We start from the raw sequence: 23483 nt of genomic DNA on the forward strand, positions 1-23483 counted from the left end.
TCTATGCTAACCGAATTTCTGCAGTCCTAAAAACAACCGTCAGGTTGGCCAAAACAAAGACCTTCGTACCTAGAGAAAGCAGACTGCTCAGCTTCAACAAGAGAAGCGGGACCCGGGAGCCGCCATCCATCAGGGAAGGTCTCGGGGCTCCCGCAGGACCTCAGCCAGCAAGCGCCCAGCACAAAAACCTGCCTGTGCGGATCTGACCCCTGCTCTTCGCAGCAGAAATATGCATTTTTCTCACACAACCTGCTTCTGGTCGTGCTCCTGCTTCGAGCATCCTGAAATTGCCCTTGATGTCCAATATTGCTACAAAACAGGACAGTTTCGGGAACCGTCGCACCTACATCATCAGCTTAAAGTGCAGAGAGAGCAGGAAGCAAGTGACCCACGTTGGTTTGGTCCATACCCACAAAAAGGATAATTTTACACAGGAAAGCCTGTAACATAATTTGGCTTAGTTTCAAAAATTTAAAAAAACAAAACAAAACAAAACAGTAAAATACCTGGTAAGCTGGAAGTGTGGCTGCTTTGTTTTTACTTTTAACATACAAAAAATTGTTTGGTTGTGTCAGATGTTGAATTGCAAATTTTCCTGCATTTCTAGAAAAGTTATAATCTGTTATACAAGGGTCCTTTTTTATTGTTTGAGCACCAGGTATTGCTAAGCAGCTATCAATAAAACGTAACACTAAACCTGTACAAATCTCCTTTTTATCACGGAGGGATGTCATTCGTTTTCATCTGAAACCTACTGATATTTCAGAAAAACGTGGGTGTATTTCTACACTTCCAAGGTTAGCAGCAGTATGCCCAGCAATCATGAACCCGAGATGAGAGAGTTCTTCACAGCCAGAGGACAACTCTCGCAGCATTTCAAGTTCCTGCAGCTATCACCTCGAACTGCCCCACTCAGCATCTGTTACAGTTCATTTGCACACCAGAGCACTGGAAAAATCACGTGTATTCATTTTCAGCATCTCATCATTTGCAATACTGTATTATAAGGAAGGAGAATCTAATGGCAAAACTAACGGGATAATTTTGGTTTTTTTGAGATTTTTGTTGTAACGTTTGTTACTTTCCAGGCCTTTTATATACACTCGGAAAGAACCAGAAGAGAGGTCCCCTCCTCTCATGTGCCAGCGTTTACAAATCCCTGGAGGAACCAGAAAATCCAGCCGACTTCAAATTCAGTTTGGCAGAGGCAACATCTCATATTGGAGGCATTCAATAATTTAAAAAAACCATATTTGAACATACAGGCTTCTGTTTTAATGCCTCCAAGTAGCCCGATTATTGGAGCCACTAGAGGTTTTGAATAGCAGTTTGAAGGATCTGGCAGCTCCTGCACCGCGCACGGGGCTGCAGCACTTCACGCAGGAGCCACAGTCCACGTGGATATTTGAGAAAGGGTCTGCAAAGCCATTGCCAAAGTGCTGGCATTTGAAGTCCTGTTTTTCCCTTTTTAAGGTTTAAATTTAAATACATGGGCTTATAAAGAAAAGAAATCAAAGAGTATCATTATTAGATTGTTTTTTCCCAGTGTCCTACCTTGCTATTTTGTGTTACATACCGTATCTGCATCTGTAGGTGAAAATCTAAATGTTTCTTTTTTTTCTTTCATCAACTTCGCTTGGCTGCGCCATTTCTGAAGCATTTCTTTACTGCTGAAAAAGTTAATTTATATCAAACTTTTAAAACCATAATTTAAGAGGTGAATGTCACTACTCTTGTTCGCACGCTTAGCCATTTACAGCTGAACAATATATGATACTTATTAGACATACCGGTTCCTAACAAAGAGAAACAAAATACCAGGGGCCTCCTCATGAAGCATTAACCGAAGGAGGACGGGAACTGCAAAGACCGACGCTCGCTTCCCAGCGCAGGGGAGCAATACTGCAGCAAAGAGCAGGACACAGGTTCAAACAGAAGCCGAGCAGAGTAATGAAATTGCTCAGAGGACCGCTAACAAGCTACACGGTTCATCTCCGGACTGCGGTGAAAGTCGGTAAGTTTAGATACTGAGTAAATTTGAGTGAACATAAAGAAGAAGTAGACAGTTGTACCACAAAAAGTTCTACTGGATAACGTAATCTGACCCATCACGTTTCTAAGGTTGATCGATAAAGGTCTCATTAAGATATCTACTGTGATTCTGCATGTCCGCAGTGATTCTCCAGCTCTTCTTTGTGTCAGTCCTAAGTTTCAGGGTACTTCTCCTGGTACTGCCATTGCCTGGCACATCAACAGAGTAATCCTCTTCGTTTCCACTGTCTCTTTAAAAATACTCGTTAACTCTAATAATGCCTAAGAAATTAATAGTTTCATAAACAGTAGACATTGTTCGCAGTGTCTTGTTATGGATGCTTTCCTAAAGTCTTCCCAGTATTTTCCTCTTGACCTCTATATTCTGTCCGTACCTGTTGATAAAGCTAAGGAATGCTTGCACCGACGTCCAACAAGAAGCTAAACGCACACTGCCTTTGTGTCAGCATCTCGCCTGAGAAGGAAGGAGGGTCAGAAAAGAGAGACAGCCCCGATTCACGGGTAGGGCAGGTCACGGCACGTGAAAGCTCAGCTTCTGTTCCCAGCGGTCGCTCTGCTGCTGCGCACACAACTGGTGAAGTAACTCGCCACCGAAGCGGGCTCATTTTGACTGGCACTGGCCCAAACGATTGCCCCCTGCCCAATCACGAGCACCTGGACAGACGTTTCTTAGGAGCGGGGAATCCCGCTCAACCGACAGCGGTCCCTGCCTGACCAGAAGGGAAGGGGAGACCAGAACTCCCTGGCCCCGCTCCCCTCCGCCTGGATCTGCCCTCTCTCCCGGTGCAGGGATGCCCAGGGAGCGCCAACGCCCACCAGATTCAACCCAAACCGCTGAACGCAGAGCTCCGCTTTGCGCACCCCCCAAATCCAGGGCACTGCCCTTTCACGGCACAACCAGCCGGAGCTCCCAGGAGTGCCCGGAGAGGCATTTGCTCTGTAACGGGACTCTTGTAACTCCAGTTATAAGAGAAAAAAAAGATACAAATGAGGACTGACATTGCCTCATTTCTTGGGTCCAGTCTGTAATAAGTGGACTGATTTCTGAACAGCAGTCCAAGTGTATGCATATAGCAGGAAAATACGCAGAGATATAAACAAGTTCTTTTAGCAAAATTTGTTCAATACATATACTACTTATACCCTAGATACATCACATTTTTATGTCACATGCAGAGTTTGCCCTCTAGCTGTAGCCTTCTGTCAGCAAAGATAAACTTTAAGTTTACATGGAACGCAACATAGGAATTAACTGAAATGGATTTATTTTCTGCTCAATTGGGATGGGAATTCATGGAGTTCCATGGCCAAGTTGGTAAGAAGCTTGGTAAGTCACCCTTCTTGTTGCCTTGGAGCACCGTATTTTGTAAAGCACTCTTTATATTTCCACTTGTTGTGCAAAGTATTTGAAATTACTTCTTTCCTTATAAATAGCCAACTAGGCAATCTGTTAAGAAGCTAAGTAACAACTTTTAAAAGACAATGACATTGTAATACTTGCTTTTTCCTTCGTTCAAATACAGCTTGTTCCTCTTTCAGCTCCTTTTCTGCTACCGATCCGCACTTGTCACCTCGCTTTGCCTGACTTGTCCTATCATAGGATAGAAACTCAGTAAGTTTATTTCTCTGTGTGGACATCCTCTTTTTAAAATAGACAGTTCGATATTGGTAATTAAATACGACATAAAAAACTAAGCACATTTAATGATGGTGATATACACCCTCAAAATGCAGTTTTTTGTCTCCTGCTGATCCTGCATATGAGCAGTCTGTTTTATTTTAATGCAACCAGTAAAATATTTAAAGTAAAAAACACATTTAAGTAATTTACCAAATGAATTACTTCACAAAAATGACTGCAAGCCCAAGGTTGTACTGCGAGGGGAAAAAAGTAAGCACAAACCATGAATTCCCCAAGACTTTTTCCATACTGTTGGCACTTCAAAAACCAAAAACCCCTAGAAGGCGAGAGTCGCGGTATCAAACGGTATGTAAGCAGACACCATAGAAGGTAGAGAGGAGCGAGCAGCAGGGCAACGCAAGGCTTGAGAGCTGCGCGGAGGCAGCGCGCGAGGGCAGGCTGCCACCTCCAGGCCCCCGGCGCCTACGGAGAGCGCGGGCCCAGCAGCGAACGCAGAACGCGCCCGTCCGTCGGACAATCTCCCACGTCGATAAACCGCCGGCTATCGGGGATCCCCCCTATCCCTTCCACGCCAATTAAGCGCACGGCTTTTTGCTACCGACTTACGGTATTTGGTGTTTTCTGGGAGTGACACCAGAGAGACGGAGGGAGGCAAAGGCGAAAGGGCGAGGAGCGAAAGAGAGAAGGCAAGAAAGAAAAGTCACAGAAAATATAAAATCCCCCATTCTATTTTTGTTTGAAATCTGAAACCTAAGCAAATGGTCAATAGTTAAAAAAAATCAGTCAGCTCTAGTTTATTAAAAACTAGTGTTAATAAATTATTTTTAAGTAACAATAAAAACATTCATGATTATTGGGGAAAAAAAAAATCATCGACATCATGGTAAATACTGAAAATAGTTGGATGAAAGAATAAAATTAAGGACATTTCCAGTGCGTTTATCCTCTCCTTTACACAAATCCTTTCTCAGAAAGGATACCCCACCAAATTCTCCAAAATAGGGTTTGCATTATTTGCATATTGTGAAATATGACAAATAAAGCATTTATTAAATGCTTTGTATGCAAATGCAAAGGAATTTAACGTATTACCTTGTATTTATACTTAGTTATTTATCATATTGCATACACTAGAAATGAAAAATTAAGTTACCTGCAGGACTCTACAGTCCTTTGTTATTCTGCACTATAAAATTCTACTGTTTTTCAGTAGAATGAATCTGGACATTCAAGGGTACAATTAGCAAAATAGGAATTAAAAAAAGGAAGTAAATGAGAAAAGATTGATAGTGTTTTTTAATTTTGGAGAAAAAATATTTAATATCATAGAAAATATAAAAGTTGTTTGTATTCTAGATACTTATGTCAAAAATACCATTTATTCATCAAATGCATATTTGACAGTGAGTATAATGATGCATATTAAGCTCCTTTTATATTTTCCAGTAGAAATGCACAGTTTTCCAGCACTTGTAAGATCCTTATCCTGTACCACCGCGAGAAGCTTAGTCACCTGCACAGACGAGCTGACGCTGAGTAGAGCTCTTCTTTCCTCCTGTGGTTTTCCCCTGCTTCAGTAAAATCATGGATTGCACCTACACCTTCGGCAGCAAGAAATTCTTCTTTTTCATCTTTTATAATTTCTTCTTCCAGCTTCTGGAGTCTTAGCTTTTCCTCTTCATTAGGCCACTCCTCTGACGAATCCAAACTGGACTGCAACAGTTCACTTAAGTTTAGCCTTTCAACAGGTGGCATTTCTATTGGAACGAAAGGGAGATGACTGTAATCCTATGTATCGATTACATTAAGTTAGATTTTTTCCTAAGCAAAACATAGCAGTTAGATAGTGTCAATCAATCAGTCTGACAGAAGTGGGATTCATTGGTCTTTTTTTTCTTTTAATACATATTTTACTCTCAAAGATTTTCCCCATGTTTAAAGCAATCTGTGATCTGGAAGAAACCAACAACCTATTGAGGAATGTGAGCAGAACAGGGGCTTCCTTTCGACTGATAATTTATGTATCTCATGATTTGATAAACTCTTCACCCAGCTTTTTATCAATTCCACCACGCAGAGGCTGATTCAACGTTACAATCATTTTTGTGCAGTGCTCAATACCTCTGACTTACACCGAGTTTAAGAGCAACGTGTCCTCGACACCCTGCAGAAATCAAGGTCTCAGAGTAGCATCCATAGTCTCACTCGCCGAAGGCCCCTCGTTACCTTTACCACGGGCACGTGCGACCCAAAGAGCGCGGCCCCGTATCACCGCCGGAGCCCTCGCCTCCGTCAGGGCTGACCCAAGGCCCGTGCAACTACACGGAGAGTCCACCACGGGCGTCAGCGAGGTTTAAATACGGCCGTGTCAAATACACTGTGCGAATGACACTGATTTCTGAAACAGAGGAGGACACGAAAGTGGAAAAATCCCAGGTTTATACTGGCACCTCTACTTTGAGGAAAAAAATAGAGTGGAAATTAAGACTCACATAATGCATGTGCATATAAGGATTGAATTAAGGCTGTATATAATCCTAACTTTTTCTCTCAATTCATTTTCCTGCAGCATTTATAGCCTGCCAATGTAGATTTGGGTATAAATAAGTATTACGTGAACTGTGTACGACTGAATTAGAGTTCTCTGCATGATGAATAGGAGTTAAAAATATGTTCCATGTATCAGAGGAAATAAAAAGGCAAAGCAAACAGATACAATAATCATTAACATACTACAAGTGCCTAAATGCAATCTGTGAGTCAAAACAGGAAAGATCTTTTAACATAACCAATTTAAATATGTAATGTAGTGACGAAAACCAAAGTATTGATGAAAGCTTTAGCACACCTTGCATTTCATCCCAACTGGCATCTCACGTTAAACAAATTTATCATTATCTCAAACTACACCTCTATAGGTATTAACCTTCACTCACAACTGAACTTTCACACTCACATGATGATGATGAACTCTAGGGTGTATCTACGCTGCACTCCAACGTGTGACTTACGTGTAAGTACACAAACCACAGTTAGCAAGAAGTTACTGGGGTACCCCCAGAAGCGCCAAGCTCAGCAACAGCTGACCAGCACAGAACTCATCCACGTTTTGGGTGGGTCTGTCCCCTAGACCTTCTGCTGCCCAAACAATAACCACAACAGCTAAATATATCGCAGCTCACCTCTGACCGCCGTGCTGAGAGCGCGTTAAGACACGCAAAGGTTTGGTTCTAGGTAAACTATAGACTTGGGAGATTCCCTGAATCCTAGAGAAGAAACACACTGGATTTCATCTCCCTCCTCTTCTCGTGTTTTAGAGAAAAAGCATTATTCCAAGGTACATTCTGTTATCCTCTCGGCATGAAGTATGTATATACTACTTCTTACACACTGCTCTCATCCAACATGAACAGATGGGCCACGTGGGAGGGAGCAAAAAACTCTTGCATATTACAGAAGGTTCCCAAACTTCATGTGCATGCCTACAGATTCTAAATATTAAAATCCATGCGATTATTTTTCTTTAAATACACCACTATCTAAACTAACATTAAACATGATAGCATAATGAAGTTACAATGCTGTTCCAGAGCATAATTTATAATTGCTTTGTCATTCTAATCTATTGTGTTTGAATTAAGTAGAACAGAATGCAATCCCACATTCTTATGCAGACAAAAATCAGCAGAAAAAATGCTTTTGATTTGCTCCTTTGAAGAATACTAACAAAATCCTCAAAATTTTCAAGACTGCGTACTACTGAATGGGAGTCAAAAACCAAAATAACTAACTAGAGTGTTTCAAGCATATTACTTGTTTATTGTGAAAGGAAGCGTATAACAAATGCGTAAGGGAACTCAGAAAAACAGCTGCAATAGTCCACTTTACAATACAAACGACACACTCTTGTCAGAAACTACTCCGCTAATTTCCAGCCAAAACTCTCACTTCACATACGAACTGGAAGACTGATCAGCCGTAATTAATTCTAAATTGCTACGGCTGAGTATAGCAAGTGATCTCTGAAAGATAATACTGGTTCACTGCACACAGATAGATAAAAAGACAGACAGCCTATTTTCACAGTCTGCGCATCTTTAAAAACAAAGTCAAGGAAACCTCTTTCAGCTCACTACTGAACTCCTACCACTACCCTAGGGTTAGGAGTACACTACATGAACAGACTTAGCCTGTCCCTAAGGTGAGTACCGTCTTCCGTGCAGGGGTTCTACTGCTTTAGCCTAACATAAAAAAGACATGCTTTTGCTACTACCCTAATTTTTTTACTTTAGGTAAAAATTAAAAATGTAAAATTAAAAATTAATAAATTAATTTCCTAATTGTAAAGGGGAGAATTCATATCAATAAGTACAGTAAAAATCTGTATGCTACTGCGCAGAAGTTTTGCTTCGGTTTGCATAATTTGCTTACTAAAACTCCACTTGAATGCTAGAGAAAGCTCAGTTTAACTGGACTGAAGCATTCCAATGTATTTCAACCATGGTAAGGACCAAAACACTTTGGAAGTCTATAAAAGGCATAATTTGAATATCCAAGAGCCACATTAGTTCTCCTTGAAAATTAATGGTAAATGTTTGGCATTTTATTCCCACTCCGAAGTGTTTTTCCTATTTTGATTCTAAACGCTATTCTGCTGTTGATGGAAATACCAAGTGAACACCTACACTTGGCACTAGGCCTACGTCCAGAAAAACAAACATTAGCCTCAACTACATTAAGCACAAATGAAACTAAGAGCTTTTTTTCCCTTTCATTTTAATATTCTCTGTAAACGAATGTAGCACGATGCACCAGTAAACATGACAGATTCTGCAGAAGGTACAGCAAAAAAAAAGTTAAGTGACTATTGTATACTCCTATATCAAAATGCTAGTATGTAACAAAAAAATTCCCCGAAACACGTAATGAAGCTCAGCCGCTTCCACGGGCGCTGATTACCTTCCTAGGAAGGGGACGTCTCTGATTTCATTTCATGTTTAGCAATGGCCTGTGCCGACTCCTGCAGCGTAGGCAACTCCGTGAAATACAGGACGTTGGGGTTCTAGCTCTATCGAAATGCCTACATTAAAAATTAAACTAGGACTGGACTTCTAAAAGAGTAAAACATATTTAAAAGAGCAATCGTGCAACTTAAAAGGTCTATTTTAATGTATCACTGGTTTCCTTCCTGCGAGACTCTAAGTTTTTCCACATGATGAACTCCCACTAACTCTGATACGGCGTGGCTGAGGCAGGTATCAGGAGCACTGCGTGCAGGCAGGCGCTGGGCTTGCTTCCGAGCCTGCCTCTTCCAGCTACCTTCGTTCTTGACCTCCAGTAGTTCTTATCTAGCACGACCTTGCTTGAGGAGGTATCAAAATCAGCGGGAAGCTAACAAAACGGGGTCTGAAACAAGCCTTGACTTAGGTCTGCTGAGAAAACAGTTTAACCTGCCAACCCACTGAGCTGCTTTACTTAACTTCTCTAATACGTCATGTGAATCTGTCTGCAGATTGCATACAAAGAAGTTCTCTTGCAAGTATAAAAGCCAGGCTGGGAGGAAAATACAGACGGTATCTTAGTTTATAACTTCACTTGAGATCCTGATGACTTAAAATGTTAAGTAAGCAGATTTTTACATATTATGCATGCTAACGTAAGCGTCCACTAATATGGAAAAAATGATATAAACATTAAGCACTAGTAACGCAGACAAAACTTGTCTATATAGAAAAATGAACTGCTCACTCTCAAGTCACACTAAAATGTGGTGAAATTTGAAGGTAAATAGTGGTAATTCAGCAACACTACTGGGATACAATTTGTCTCGAAACAAGAATTATAAACAAGGTCTTTAAAACACAAAGACAATAATCCCGTGAGGTTCTGGAAATGCGCCTGGCTCCCTTTAATGACACCATACATGGAATTGAGATTAATTAAAAAAAAAAAGTAACTATCTTTACATCAGTATTTTGACTTCATTTTCAGTATCATGGTATTTTGAGCTGATATTTTTATATTTCACCATATTGCTTAGCATTTTGAGTGGCTCGTTCATACTCTGAATTTATTGCGTTCCCTTTAATGATATCACATTTTAACACCACTAATTCCAGTCTGGTACTAATGGTATCCACAGTAATTAGCCTTCGTTACAGGAAAGCTTAAGTATGAGAAGTCATCTTCTGTGGGAATATGCCCAGTATTTCTATTATTAATGACTTCTGGGATCTATCAGACCATAAACAACGCAAACGATGTCGCATCTTTTCCTCTCTGCTGACAACTTCTTAATTTTACCCTCTTAATGTAAATTTATAACTGCAATACTGTGGAAAAAAAAAAGAGAAAGCGTGACAAAGAGCAAACTGTGCTTGTCTTTGAAGAATGTGAGCTCAAACACAGTATGAAAACACGGAAAACACTGTCAGGCTTCTGGTACAAGGATGAACAGTATCAAGCAGCTTGTGAAAATTAGTTATGGTGTATTTATATTGCACTAAATTTTTAAAAATAAGTAGGTCTGTGCTTCAGACTGTGTGCAAATTTGATAATTATGTCCCCACCTTCCTTACGACACATAGGCAGCCAGAGGGAATTTCCTCTGTACGTATTTTCGCTCTCCTCTTGCCTCGGGCCCGAGGCCGAGCAGACCGCCGACAGAGCAGGCAGGAGGCTGGTCATGCAGTGGCCCGCGGCCGCCTGAGCAGCCGCGGCTCGTCGCCGCAGGCTGGGGACCGCGGGCGGCCGCGCCTTGGCACGACAGACGCTCAGAGGAGGCCGTCGCCTGCCAGCCCGCGGCAGCCTCCAGCGCCTGCAGTGGCCCCCGCTGCCCCACTGCAGCAGCAGCAGCCATTTCTCCTTTCCCCACCAGGCCTCCGACAGCGTCACTGGAGGGCATCCGATGAGCCTGACATCCATGGGGGGCTGTCACTAATCTCCTTAGTGCTTGCAGCAGTCTGAGCACCTGAACCGGACTATGTCCTGAAATAGAAGCTACGCTGACCCATCTGTAATTTTATCGGCTCCACCTTTTTTCTGTACGCCAGGAACTGTATTTCTATTTTTTTCCAGTCTTCTGCTAATCAAGTGTCCTCTTTCACTTCCCTAGTATCTCAATTTCCCCTATATCCCCTATAAAATGTCATCTACCTGTACACTGATCCTCTCTGCGATCCTTGTGCAGTGCCTGGCATGCACACTAGCCATTTTTCATCTTAATGAAACGGCCCGACCTTGCGTTCACGCGTCTCTGCTGATTCTAAAGAACAGCCTCTGCAGAAACTTCGTCTTCTGTTTCTCTAACCACATCACGCGTAATTAAGACTTCCTCATACAAACGCAACCTCTCTTCTCCACTTAGGGGTTTACGATTCAGTTTGATCTTTTATCACAACATTGAAGCATTTCTTTTTTCTCATTTATCCTAGCCGGCAATACCCCCTTCAGACGCAAAGCTGGATGACACCCATTAGTGAAAAAGCCCACAGGGAAAGCACCCTTTGGTTCACAATTTTTTCAAAACAAATTACAGTAAATGCACACAAATACATCTCCGACGTACCTGAAGTGGCTGGCTCCATACAGAGTAGTCTTCCATGCGCAGAACCCCGAAGAAAGCACAGGATGGATTTTAATCCCTTTTGTATGACATCTTTAGGTGGAAATTCAAGGGGACAGCGTCTCAGATTCAAGGCTGTCAACGAAGTTAAGTTTCCTGTGAAAACGATAAAATTTAGCAAACGCAGAATCATAGGACAGCCCAGGTTGGAAGGGACCTCGAAATGTCATTGGGCCCAACCGTTCAACATTTTTAAAGATGGGCAAGTTTTCAGATATATACAGTAGTTGAGCCAAAGCGAATGACTGTTATTTACTGTGTTTATGATTCCTATGATAATTACCATTATTAAGTTATTAGCTAACCAGTACAATCCCCCCGTTGCTGATCTTATGCTTTTACTCATAAACGAATGGAATTTGTGGTGTTGATAAACCCTTTTTTTTACCCTATGTTAGTTTTTTAATATGAAAGGAATTAAAGATTTTAAAGTTTTCCTTCTTTTTTTTCTAGTGCGTTGTTCTGATTTTCTACTTCTGAAATCATTGGGTCTACACTGCTTCTCACTCCTAGCCTCAGCATTAGCTCTTCTTGCCCAAGGAAACAAAGGGCCACCACCCCTCCACGACAAACAAGAGAGCGACATAAATCTTTAGCCTCCCCAGGGCTAGTGAGTTCACGCGTCTCGCGGGCCTGCCGCAGCCACCTACTCATCCCATAAGGAAAAGTAGATGCAGCACAGATTGCACACGTCAAGAGAAGATGACGAGCAGGGTGGAAGTCACCCGTCACGTTCTGCTTACCGTCTGCTGAAAGGGGAACAAAGTGCAAAATATGCACAATCAATTTCAGAAATCAGATTTATGCTGATTACTTATATTTATAAATTACATTTCATAGAAGTAAAATAAAATTAGCAATTTTGCCTTCCTAACTGGATTTGCAGAATTAAATACTACTTTCAGTCAGTTTCAATCCAGCCAAAAACACAGCAGTTGAAATCTGCTAAATCTTTCAAACATGAATGCACCAAGTCTCCAAAAGAAAGGTAATACCATATTTTGTCCTGACATTTATTTTAGATTGACGTATGGTTTATAACAACGTCTTTAGGAAGTGCAGCATTGAGAACAACATCGACAATCTCAATCTAGTCAATCAGAATATATTTTTCATATTGTATTATTGGAGTTGCACTTTAAATCTCCATTCACAGCTTGACTGTACAGTCTAATCCGCCTCACTTTCTATAGGTTGACTGCTTAAAATTCTGTCTGCTTTACTCACTACAGTATAAAATAGTGTATTTGTTTTTTTAAAATGTTTTTGTAAAACCTTACTTGCAGAAATGACAAATACATTACTAATAGCACAGCTATTTGATTTTAAATTACCAGCAATTAAAGCTGAAAGGAATGTTACAAAACAAATTTTACAACGTGATTAACAACTCCATTTGACACTGCTTCTCTAGAAATGTCAACTACAGCAATACTGACAAAGCACACTTCAAAAGCAAAAATAAAAACCAGCATGAGAACAAATAAAGACTGAAGGCAAGGAGCAGCTGAAGTAGTACCAGGGTTCTCCGGGAAGCGGGGGAGCGCAAAGGCGTTCTTCCAAGCATCACGGTGGGACAACTGCTGGATCCTTCTGGGTCCGCTCTCTTGGAAGAGAGACTTGAGACCCAAGTGCAAACGGATTCTTTACACCAAGGAGACAGTAGGTACAACCTGCTGCATCTGGAACTATACCGCAGCTACGCAGGGAACTTACTGCAACATCCCATTACCGCCATGGAATGCACATTTGTTCCCGTTTCACTGAAAAGGAGAACAAATGCACCTAAAACTGATTTCTTTTCAATTACATTCCAATTTTTCATTGTTCATCTGGGATTTTTTGATGAGCCACAGGGTCAGAGCTGACTGGTAACTTATCAGTAGTGTAAGAAAAATTGAGTTTTGCCATCCCAACACCAACGAAGTTACTTACTTGAAAGTTAAGGAAAATGCAGCTCAAATCTCAAAAAGATTCAGAATTTAATTCCCTCCCCCCACCCCCCCAGACCATAGCTAGAACTAGAACTATCAAATTTTAATCAGAACTGTTACTTTGAAGTCTGCTAAAGTTGAACTCAAACTGAGAGCCAATGTCGAGGACATGGTTTAGTGGTGGGCTTGGCAGTGCTGGGTTAACGGTTGGACTTGATGATCTGAAGGGTCTTTTCCAACCTTAACGATTCTATGATTATTCTGAAGTTGCGCTCAAATTGCGACTGGGGCGATTTAGAGAAACTGAACAGGAATGGGACTGAAAAAATTATTTGTTGAAATCCGTGGGGAAACACTTAGATGAAAATTTCAGTGCACCACATGCGTACCACATGCTGGCTGCAAAACAGACATACTGTTGTTTTACTGGAAGTTAGGTTTATGGGGGAACAACGCGGATTGAGCCTGCCAACGCCCTGCGGAAGGAGAAGAGTTCTGAAGAGAGGTCAGAAAAGAGGAATTACCTGGTACCACGGATCAAGGGAAACACCCCAGGCAGACAAACTGGCCAAAAAAAAAAAACCAAACCCCAAGAACCCAAAAAAACCACCCACAAAGAAAGAATTACTTGACTACAAACTAAGACCACAAGGGCCCAGCAGTGCTGTATACGTAATTATGTTAGAGTAACAAAAGTGCATAAAATTGACAGTCCATATTTATTGCACAGAGACTACATATGCTGTTGTGTCGTTATTGCTGTTGGTTTTGTGAAGAAATATATCCACAGCGCCCACGTACGAGTGCATCTCTGTCAAACAAGCAAGGATTCCCAGTGCTCTGAACAATCATACCCATTGCTGTCAATAGGGCACTGATGATAAGGAATGCTGAGGTTTGCAGGTTTATTAGATTTACTGTATTCTAACAATCTAAAACCAAAAGTTTGCTAAATGAGTTACAATTACCAGAATGCCTTTTCATACAGTCATGATTCACAAATTAGAAAATTACTTGAAATAATCATAAAATACAAATGCAGAAACGCAAGAGCTACATTAGTAACAAGAAGAAATGGCTTTGGGAATGCACTTGTAAAGAACTATTTGGGAATACAATTAGATTTAAAATAGTTTAGTACGAAGAAACTGAATCTATTTTTAAACAGAAATGATCAAAATGAATCACACAGATGACTTCAGTATTGGAAAAATGGAATCTCTTTTTTATCTTGCTGAAAAGCACTCAGGTTTGAACATGATTTGGATGCAGTGGGGGAGTCACACAGGACACGGAGCTACAGCGCGTGCTGCATGATGCGGCAGCGGGCACTGACTCCACTGCAGGCCTGGGAGGATGGCAAATTGGCACTCCGCCTTCCAGCATCCTTTTCAAAATCATTTACTTCAATTTTAAACTGCATCACCTGCTGAGATTCTTCATGCTTTAGAATTGCTCCTAAATCATTCTAAAGAGCACTTAGGTAGAGGCAGCAATAATATTACCTAGCTCCTATGCAATGCTTTCCTCAGTAGGCTTGAAGAGTTTTCTAACAGCATTGCCATCCCCATTTTACAGCAGAAGAAACTGAGGCGTGGGCAGGCCGGTGACTGACCCAAAGCCAGGTAACTCTCCTGACTTCTCCAGCAAGCCCCTGGTAGTCCTGGAAACAGAAGGCTTGTAGCCCAAGTTGCCCACAACACTGCCCACCCAGCACACAGTACACTGGCGTTTGAGGTCATTTTTTGAAACATCTTGGCTGGCAATGAATTTTTCATCTTTGCTAATTGAATTCAGAACACGTGATAATTCTACACAAATCAGGTGAACCAGTGTAAGCTCTCCAGGAACAGCCACCGGTGAGTAACAAAGCTGTTTTGCTACCTATTCAGACTTCTGCTCCCCTTCCAAAGACTTTTCATTCATTGAACAGGTAGCTTTTCACAAAAAACAAACAAACAAAAAAAATCAATGAATGAAGGCAAACATTACAATTTCATTCCAGATCTAGATGAAATACACACCCAAGAAATGAACACTAACAGCCGAGACAGAGTTATGCTGGATCATCCTCCAAACTCATCCCAGTTTACATCGCAAACTTTTTGTTTGGTATTGTTGATACCAGCATCATAAAACTGGTGTTCTACTTACTACGAAAAGAGAAGACAAAGAATCACAGAATGGCTGCTGCAGGACAGTAACTCCAACCTAAGTTAGTGCTGACGCTGCCAGCATTAGCTCCTACTCTGTTTCTTGATACAGGTGGTTAGGATGGCAAGTGTACAGACAAGAGAGCAATAGGGAAGGGTAGGAGGAAGAGTGGGCTGGGAATTAGCTCATGAAACATGATTTTGTCAGAAAAAGCGATCTTGTCAAAACACGAGTGTTTTGTAAAAATATACTAGGTTTTGACAACCCCTCACTACGTCACAGGCACAATTCCCAGGCTTTCTCCCAGCTTACCAGGTGGACTGCTTGGCAATCTCCTCAGGTCCCCGTGACCGGAGAAGCCGGCGATGCGGGCCGCCTGGGACCTGCGGGGGCCTTGCAAGTCCCGACAAACACAGCTCCACCACAGGGAAACCAGAAGCCTTTAGTAACCTGGATTAAGGCAAGTCCTTGCATTACAGCTACCATCCTCTAGCTGAGGTTCAAGTCACTGTGCCGGTCCAAGCCTCGCGCTGTCCGCTATGTAAGGAGTCAAGCCTGAAGCAGCTCAGCTGCTGTGGGCAGAGGGAGGCATGGGTCTGCACATCACGTGTGTACATATACACATACACACACATATCTCTCTGGATATATAACATGGTGGCAGGTATGGTATATACGACTGCTAGGCGGCAATGCCATGGACATACAGGCTCTGCCAAGGGAACAGATCATCCAAAGTAAGGCATATGGTAGGACAGCATCACCCCAGCACAGCAATCCCGCCAGCCTTATCCAGGATTCTTGGGACTGTTACAAATACTGAAGTGGATGGGTGCAAGTGATTAAGGCAAATGATGCCGAAAGCCCTGCTAGCAGAGCGGCAGAGCAGACCGGCCGGGCTTGGGCCACCCCTACTCAAGCCGGGTATCGCTGCACCACTCGCTGACGAGCACGTACACCGCTTTGGGAAGCCTGGCTGCAGCCAGCCTCTACAAATGCCTCCAGCCATCTGTCATCACTGCACTGCTGCCCAACGAAACCTGCCCTGACAATCCTGCAGCGCGCTTTTCCAAGTGCTGTGGCTTGAACAAAACCTCCAACGCAGCAGGAACGCTAGTGTCCTTTTTTGGTGCCTCTCATCCACAGAACCAGGGGAAACGGGTAAGTGCGACATATGGCAGGAATTCCCTCACCTCAATACCAATCTGGGAAACCTGTAACGATCGAAGTATTACAGCAAGAGAGAGTCCTGATCTAGGATCTGTCCAGAAAACAGCATTGCACAGAACAAGTTTTACTGCAGAAAGGCCAGCATACCAGTGGCCCATTCTACTTTGAGAGACACAAGGATGTTTATATCAGCAAATAATGTTTTTTTGATTCAGTCACCGCTCAGCTCAGGGTAGAAAGAGCAGAGTTCTTCCAGACATAGGCTGCCTCACGTGAAGCACGAACAGAACAACTGACGCCCTCTGTCCTTCCCCTGCCTGGGCTACCAGCCATTCCTCTCCAGCAGCCGGACGAGCAACAGCAGGACTGCAGAGGTCACTAAGCCCGACTCCAGTTTGAGGCCACTTCCCTGTGCTCTTATATGCTTTGATCCCCTGTTCAAAGCTCTCCTTCAAAAATAATTCTTCTAGGAGATAGCCTCCACAGGAATAAGCCCTGCTTCAGGATGCAACTGAAAGCTAACTAGTACAGCAGCGTCGGTAGCGCCTGGGAACTGAGTAGACGGCCTCTGCACCACGGGGGTCAGCTCGTTTTTCCTTCCCGACGCGCGTGTGAAGATGCCATCAGGCCAGCCAGCGCACAGCACGCCTGCGCCCTCCGGCACGCTGGCTGGGAACGATTTCAGCACAAAGCTCAGAAGGGCCAGAGGCGATTCTGGCCTGACCTGGGAGGATGAGCTGGCCCAAAGCCCGTGGGTAGGCCAGGCCTGACGAAAGCAGGGCCCTAGAGAGGTGAAGAGTGCCAGGTCTGTGCGGAAGACCCTGGTGCTGGAAGCCTCAAAAAGGGACCAGTCCAGACTGCCCCGGAATAACTACTAGGTGGAAAGCAAGAGGGCCAGTATTGCATCAGCAACATCTTCTGCCAAAATCTGAGCAGAGGTACAGGGCTAGAATGGCTGTCACGTAAGGGTATTTACTGCTGTGCCTGGTTGCTTTCTTAATGCATTGCCCAAGGAGCAGGAGGAACCACACTTGCACAGCATTAACTATGATCAGACTAGATATAAGGAAGAAATTTTTCACGATGAGGGTGGTGAAACACTGGCACAGGTTGCCCAGAGAGGTGGGAGATGCCCCATCCCTGGAAACATCCAAGGCCAGGCTGGATGGGGCTCTGAGCAGCCTGATCTGGTTGCAGATGTCCCTGCCCATTGCAGGGGGGATGGACTCGATGGCCTTTAAAGGTCCCTTCCATCCCAAAGCTTTCTGTGATTCTATGAACAGCAAAGCTTTGTTAAAATAACAGAACACTTAAGAGTGCTTGGGAACATTCTCGGGCCTTAGACCATGACTGTCCATGTTGCTGAAGGGTCGGACCAGTCCTCGATACACGTCTGCCCATACCAGCCGGCCTCTCCCTGGCAATTCCTGCGCGTGGCCAGAACGGAGACGCTCCAGCTCCGCTCCCGGGGAGCTCCGCAGGCTGCCACCCTGTCTGGGGCCGAGACAGCGTAACTGTACAGGAACAGGTCATTTTCTGCCAGCTGGCCTCAGTACTTGGGGATATCCCTGGGCACGTTTTATTTTCTAGCAGAGACGTCATCTCAGGGACAGAGCAGGTACAATACTTTATGTAGAGAGTACTGGAAAGTGAAAACAAATATAAAGAAGTCCAGCAAAGCACAGGAGCCAGCATTGTCTACCATAAGCAGCTGCAAAAACGTATGCCGAAGTGCAGTATGAACATCAGCTAGGTGAGCAGAAGGAAGCCAGGCCTACCTGTGTGGCCATCTTCAGTTCAAGCCATTGGTTTTGGTGGCACAAGCCCAGGCTCCAGCGGCAGCTTTGGAGGTTAGTCTCCCAGTACTACAGCAAGGAGCCCTACAGCTCAGCCAACATCAGATAGGGATAAAAAACCCCAACACTCATGCTGTGAGGACTCCGAGAGCCCAAGGAGTCCCAACTGGACCATCCCAGGAATCCATGCAGCCTACTCAGTTTGCCTTAGGAACATTTGACTTGGAAAATATTTGTTATTCCAAAGTAGTAACTGCTAATGCAAAAAGAGTTAGTAAAATGAAGTCACAAACTGTAAAGACATCCTTAAGTGTAAGAAACTGCTGCAGAAGTCCTCAGCTCTAATCACATGTAGTTATTTATGTCTTACTATGCAGAAGCCTGAGATGTCTGATGTCCAAGACACGTTTTTTTACTTCAGCCTTAGTCAGAGAAACAACATTGAACGTCTCCGACAAAAACACTACAGATATTTTAATAAAAATTTCCCCTCTTATCAATGAAGGCAATCATTATAAATAACGTAAGTAATTTCTCCCTCTCTCATAGTACAAGTTTGTAGTAAATTAAAACCATTCTTTAGATAAAGTATTTTAAAGCCTAACCACAGAATTAAACACCAAGAGCCAAAAAACATCTGTGATATCTCCAAAAAAAGAAGCGAGTACTTACCAAGCTCTGCGGGTAGTTCTTTTATAGGATTCCCTTCTAAAAGCAGAGTTTTCAATTGCCTTTTCAATAAAACAGAAAATAGTAGCGACTGTAAGAGCAAAGTTCATTTAATTAAATAGAAACACAAGAATACTTTTCCTTCTGCATTTGTGTCTTGCTTTTGTTTCCTACTGCAGAAAGGACTCCACCAGACAAATCCACACTTCTCCATCGCTAACGTCAGTGCTGGAAAATAACACACCCCAAAGCTTTCTGGTATGACAAGCTGAAGTTTGCATTTATGCCCACTTATTATACACTACTTCAGTATTTAGTATTTGATCTTTCTTTGCAAAGCCCGCTTATCACTTTAAAGTCTAATACTGACTGTTCCAATTATAAACACATCATTTTCAGTTGTTTATCATTTTGCTGAGCTTCAACTGTTTGGGTTGAGCGCGTTCCTCAGGCTAAATTTGAGCTAAAATTGCTCAGCCGTTTTTGATAACGAGATTAGAAAGAAACATGCCCTATTTGTACATAATTTCATCAACTTCTTTTTTTGAAAACCTCTAATGTTCCTATTCTTGGAAGCAGCCTAGAAGCTTGGCATGGGTCACACACAACATTGATATCACATATAAGATAATATTTTTTTTGATATATCTGAAAATCTGCTAATGTTTAGACAAATCCTAAGCTTCTGAAAAAGCGTCAGTCTGGCTGTGCTCAGAAAGCAGCCGGGATTGTTTAGCAAGGGAAGCGCCCAGAGCTGCTGCGCACGCTGGTGTTTGGAGCGTCTCGAGCGGGAGCCTCCGGGCTGCGGGGTGTTCAGGACACGGGGACACTTCGCCCAAACGCGGGGAGGTCGCCTCTGCTTCCCCTTGTAGCACACAGCCGCTGACACCAGGCAGCGACGAAACGGAGACTATACAGAAACCATACTTCACCCGTTTCCTCATTTTTGACTGCTTCATTTTGCCATTTTAATAGCATTCTTTCAAATAGCTTTTAATATCCAGCAATATATCAGATCAAGTGATATTCTATAGACAAGGTGCTGTCCATACCATAAATGAAATTTCATCCTAACACAAAGGTTAATGGGTATTTATTTACTAATGTTGCAATTTGACTTGTTTACTGTTAAAATTCAACAAAACAAACAAGAAAGCTTGGTAGTTTCTGTCATAATATTTCTTTACCTCTAGGAAAGAAAAACAAACATTTTGGCAGCTGCTCAACACCGGATTAACATTTGTGGCAACATTTTAAAACATTTCAATTCAGTCAAAAAAACGAAAGCACCATATTCACGTTCGCATTTTTGAAGTGGAATACTGAATTCTTTTTAAAGCAAAAAACTAAGTGAAAGCAACAGGAGATTCCAGACTCGGAAACCCGAATTCCCCCGTGGTTCGAGGCGCCGGGGTACGCCAGGGCGATCCCGTCGGCGTCGGCGGCCCTGTGCGTGGAGAGCCGCGCCTGCCGCGCCACGGCAAACGCTCGTTCTCGCCAGCTCTCGCCGGAACGCAGCCTCTGCGCGAGGGCGGCGTGGAGCACGCCGCTGGCCGACCCTGCCGGCCCTGCGGCCAGGCCTCGGGGAGCGCTCCAGAGAGAGGAGTCTTAGAGCGGTACTTGCCCTCCCTGCACGCCGGGCTAGACACCGCTTCCACAACTGAGGCGGTGTTTTTGTTTGACCTGGAGAAACTCTTATCAGAATATCTATTAAAATCAAGGAAATATTCATGAACGACTCGAATGGTCGACCGATCAGGCCCCAAACCAGCACAATGTTTCAGTGAGTCTTTGCTTTTGATGAAAACAATACTTTCGGCTGCTTCTCGAAAAGGATACCCAGACAGTTTCCAAACATCTTAAAACAGATCTTATGCTCCAACATGTAATAAGGAAAAAATGAAACTATAATGATGTTGAGAAAGCTCAGTAATATTCAGTAAATATTTCTGATGGGCATTTTCTAAAAGCTGAGCTGCTGTTTGAAGTCAATGGAAAAATACAAACAAGATCAAGCATAATACACGGAGGGACTATGGACCGACATTACTTTCGAGGAAGATGCACACAGAGAATGCCTTAATCCCAAAGCATTTCAACCGCTTGTACAATGATGATCATATCATTTACAAACCATATTAAAATACTATCAGTCCTGTCCAATTTAAAAATAATTTATGAAAGCTGTACTTAAGATTTGAAAATGTCATTAAACTTGACATTTTTCAGCTATTTTTAGAGGCATAACCTTCATTTACTGTATTTTTCTAATGATAAGTTGAATATATAATGATTCACAAACAAGTGATCTTAAAATACTTTTAAGCACCTTGTTTCAATCACAAGATGCCATGAATTTTTTTTTTTTTTTTTAATTCTGTAGCCTATACTGTTCAAGGGTTGCCTCCTTTTCCTCCTTACTCACCGCTCTTCACAGAAAGGTTTCTTTTAGAACCACAGCCGCAAGGGAACTGTCCCGTCCTGGTCTTGTTTTTCCTTCCAGTAAAAAAAACATTTCTTTGTTCCTGTTAATTACCATACATTGTGATTTGTGCTTCTTCTTGCGAGAAGCAAGAAATTGGCCAAGGACATCCAAGAAACCGGGGAGAAGTTAGTTTTGGTGACCGCGGCGATGCGAGAGCAAGCGCGCTTTTCCAGGTCACAGCAGAGTGGTGCGCTTTCCTCCGCGCACGCTCCGTCTGAACCAGTGACGGCCGACTCATCCTTCCGACAGCGAACACCATGTCAGACACCCATCACAGCCAGGTCGACGGGCAACGTTCTGTGACTGAACTGTCCTTCGCTGCCGCTCAGGAGTGACACGGGGTTTGTAACTGTGGGTCCCCGTTTTCTCCTCACCTACACCACTGTAGGAATAGTCACCTACAGTCAATAAAATGAAAGTGGTGCAAAACCCACGTGAAAAGACTTACAGGTCTTACATTTCTAAAGTTAAAAGAGTTTAGAAATTCACTATGTAATATTAATTGAACCTTTCAGTTCATCTGAGTTTTAGTAAACAAAATTAAGCTTATTCACTGCTCTCCTGCACAGAGGTCAACGCCAAACAAAAGCATATAAAAGTCTGACTGTTACAATGAAATTACAGTAAGGCAAATAGAAGACAAATACAATTGTTATTAAATTATCTGTATGACCAATGATCTTACCTATGGTAACCGATTCCAGGGGGAAGAGCTTTAATCTTGTTATACCGGAGATCCAGCCAAACAAGATGTGGCAGCTTTTGAAATAAATCCTCGGGAATCGTTGATACGACATTTCCTTCCAGATGGAAGTACTACCAGAGAAAAACATAAACATGTTTTAAATCCAGAAAGAGAGGGGCTGTTCCTCAGCATGCAAAATGTCGAATGTGAAAACTGTACACTGCTCTACGCTTTTATGGAAAGAACGCTGTTAAAGGGCATTAAAGGATACACAACTCTATAAATTACAAAGGGAAGTCATTTATTTAAGGACTTTTTCTTAAAAAAACAAACAAACAAACAAACAACAGGGATTAAAGATCGTAGCTAAGAATCTGTAGGTTTTCCACTCACCTGACGAAGCAAGGAGCCCGTACCTGCTGTGGGCTGTACTCAAGCCAAAGGTATCAGAACTGCTCGTGACAATTCACTCACCTTTATGCTGCGCAGCCTATATATTTCCTCAGTAAGATGCTTAACGTTTCTTCTGCTGACATCAAGAGTACTTGAAGATGACAACAGACACTGTTCAACAGCTTTCCAGATCTCTTCTGATGAATTAGAACCAGACAAACTTCTCTTTTTGAGATGTTCCTCTCCGAAATTATCGCCGCTGCCGTTAAACTCTCGAGAGTAGTTGTCATCCATTTGTCAGTGAGCCTGGAATACCGACTCGGTAATTCAAACTGATCGGCTGAAGGCAAGTCACGAGCTGAGAAAAATAACAAGGTATTTTGGAAGGAGAGCATACACAAAGCAAGTTTCTTTTCTATATTATTAATTTGCAGCTTACCCCCAGTGCTGTGTGTTCTTTGTACAAACAAATTGTTCTTTATATATATATACACACACACACTCTTATAATAATGATAGAATATACCATAATGCATATTTAAAGGTATAGTAAATCAGAGAAATCACCGATTGGGCCTTGTGGCTATTTTGCCCCCACACCACGTCCTGTGCAGGCTTGGCAGAAACCCCGACACCCATCTATGCAACGAATGCCTCCCTTCCGACAGCAGGCTGGCCTGCCAAGTCTCCCGGCCGCCCCCTTGGCCTCGTCTCCCCAGCGCCTCCTTCCCCCCTTTCCCCCGGGCCCCCGCGGGCGCTCGCCCCGGACCGCGGTACCTCGCTGGGGGTACGGGCGCACCCCGGCTCCGGGGGTCGCCCAGCTCCCCGCCAAGGGCGCGGGCGCCCCAAGGGCCTCAGCCGCCTCGCCCGCGCTGGGCG

The 23483-nt window shown here is 43.1% G+C and overlaps 1 protein-coding gene across 1 annotated transcript in view; it reads right to left on the bottom strand.

Moving 5' to 3' along the window:
* LRRC27 (leucine rich repeat containing 27) overlaps positions 1-22898 on the bottom strand; it is a gene marked incomplete at both ends in the record, with an annotated part of 30514 nt that extends 7616 nt beyond the window's left edge. The window contains 5 exons of the mRNA XM_082308717.1: positions 5294-5451; positions 11262-11414; positions 19045-19103; positions 22212-22342; positions 22686-22898. Of these exons, the coding sequence (XP_082164843.1) occupies positions 5294-5451; positions 11262-11414; positions 19045-19103; positions 22212-22342; positions 22686-22898 (714 nt within the window). The remainder of the gene's footprint in view (positions 1-5293; positions 5452-11261; positions 11415-19044; positions 19104-22211; positions 22343-22685) is intronic.
* Between the last annotated feature and the right edge of the window lie 585 nt (positions 22899-23483).

The sequence above is a fragment of the Platalea leucorodia genome (genome assembly GCF_965183815.1).
Source record: "Platalea leucorodia genome assembly, chromosome: 4".
In the NCBI taxonomy this organism is placed as follows: Eukaryota; Metazoa; Chordata; class Aves; order Pelecaniformes; family Threskiornithidae; genus Platalea; species Platalea leucorodia.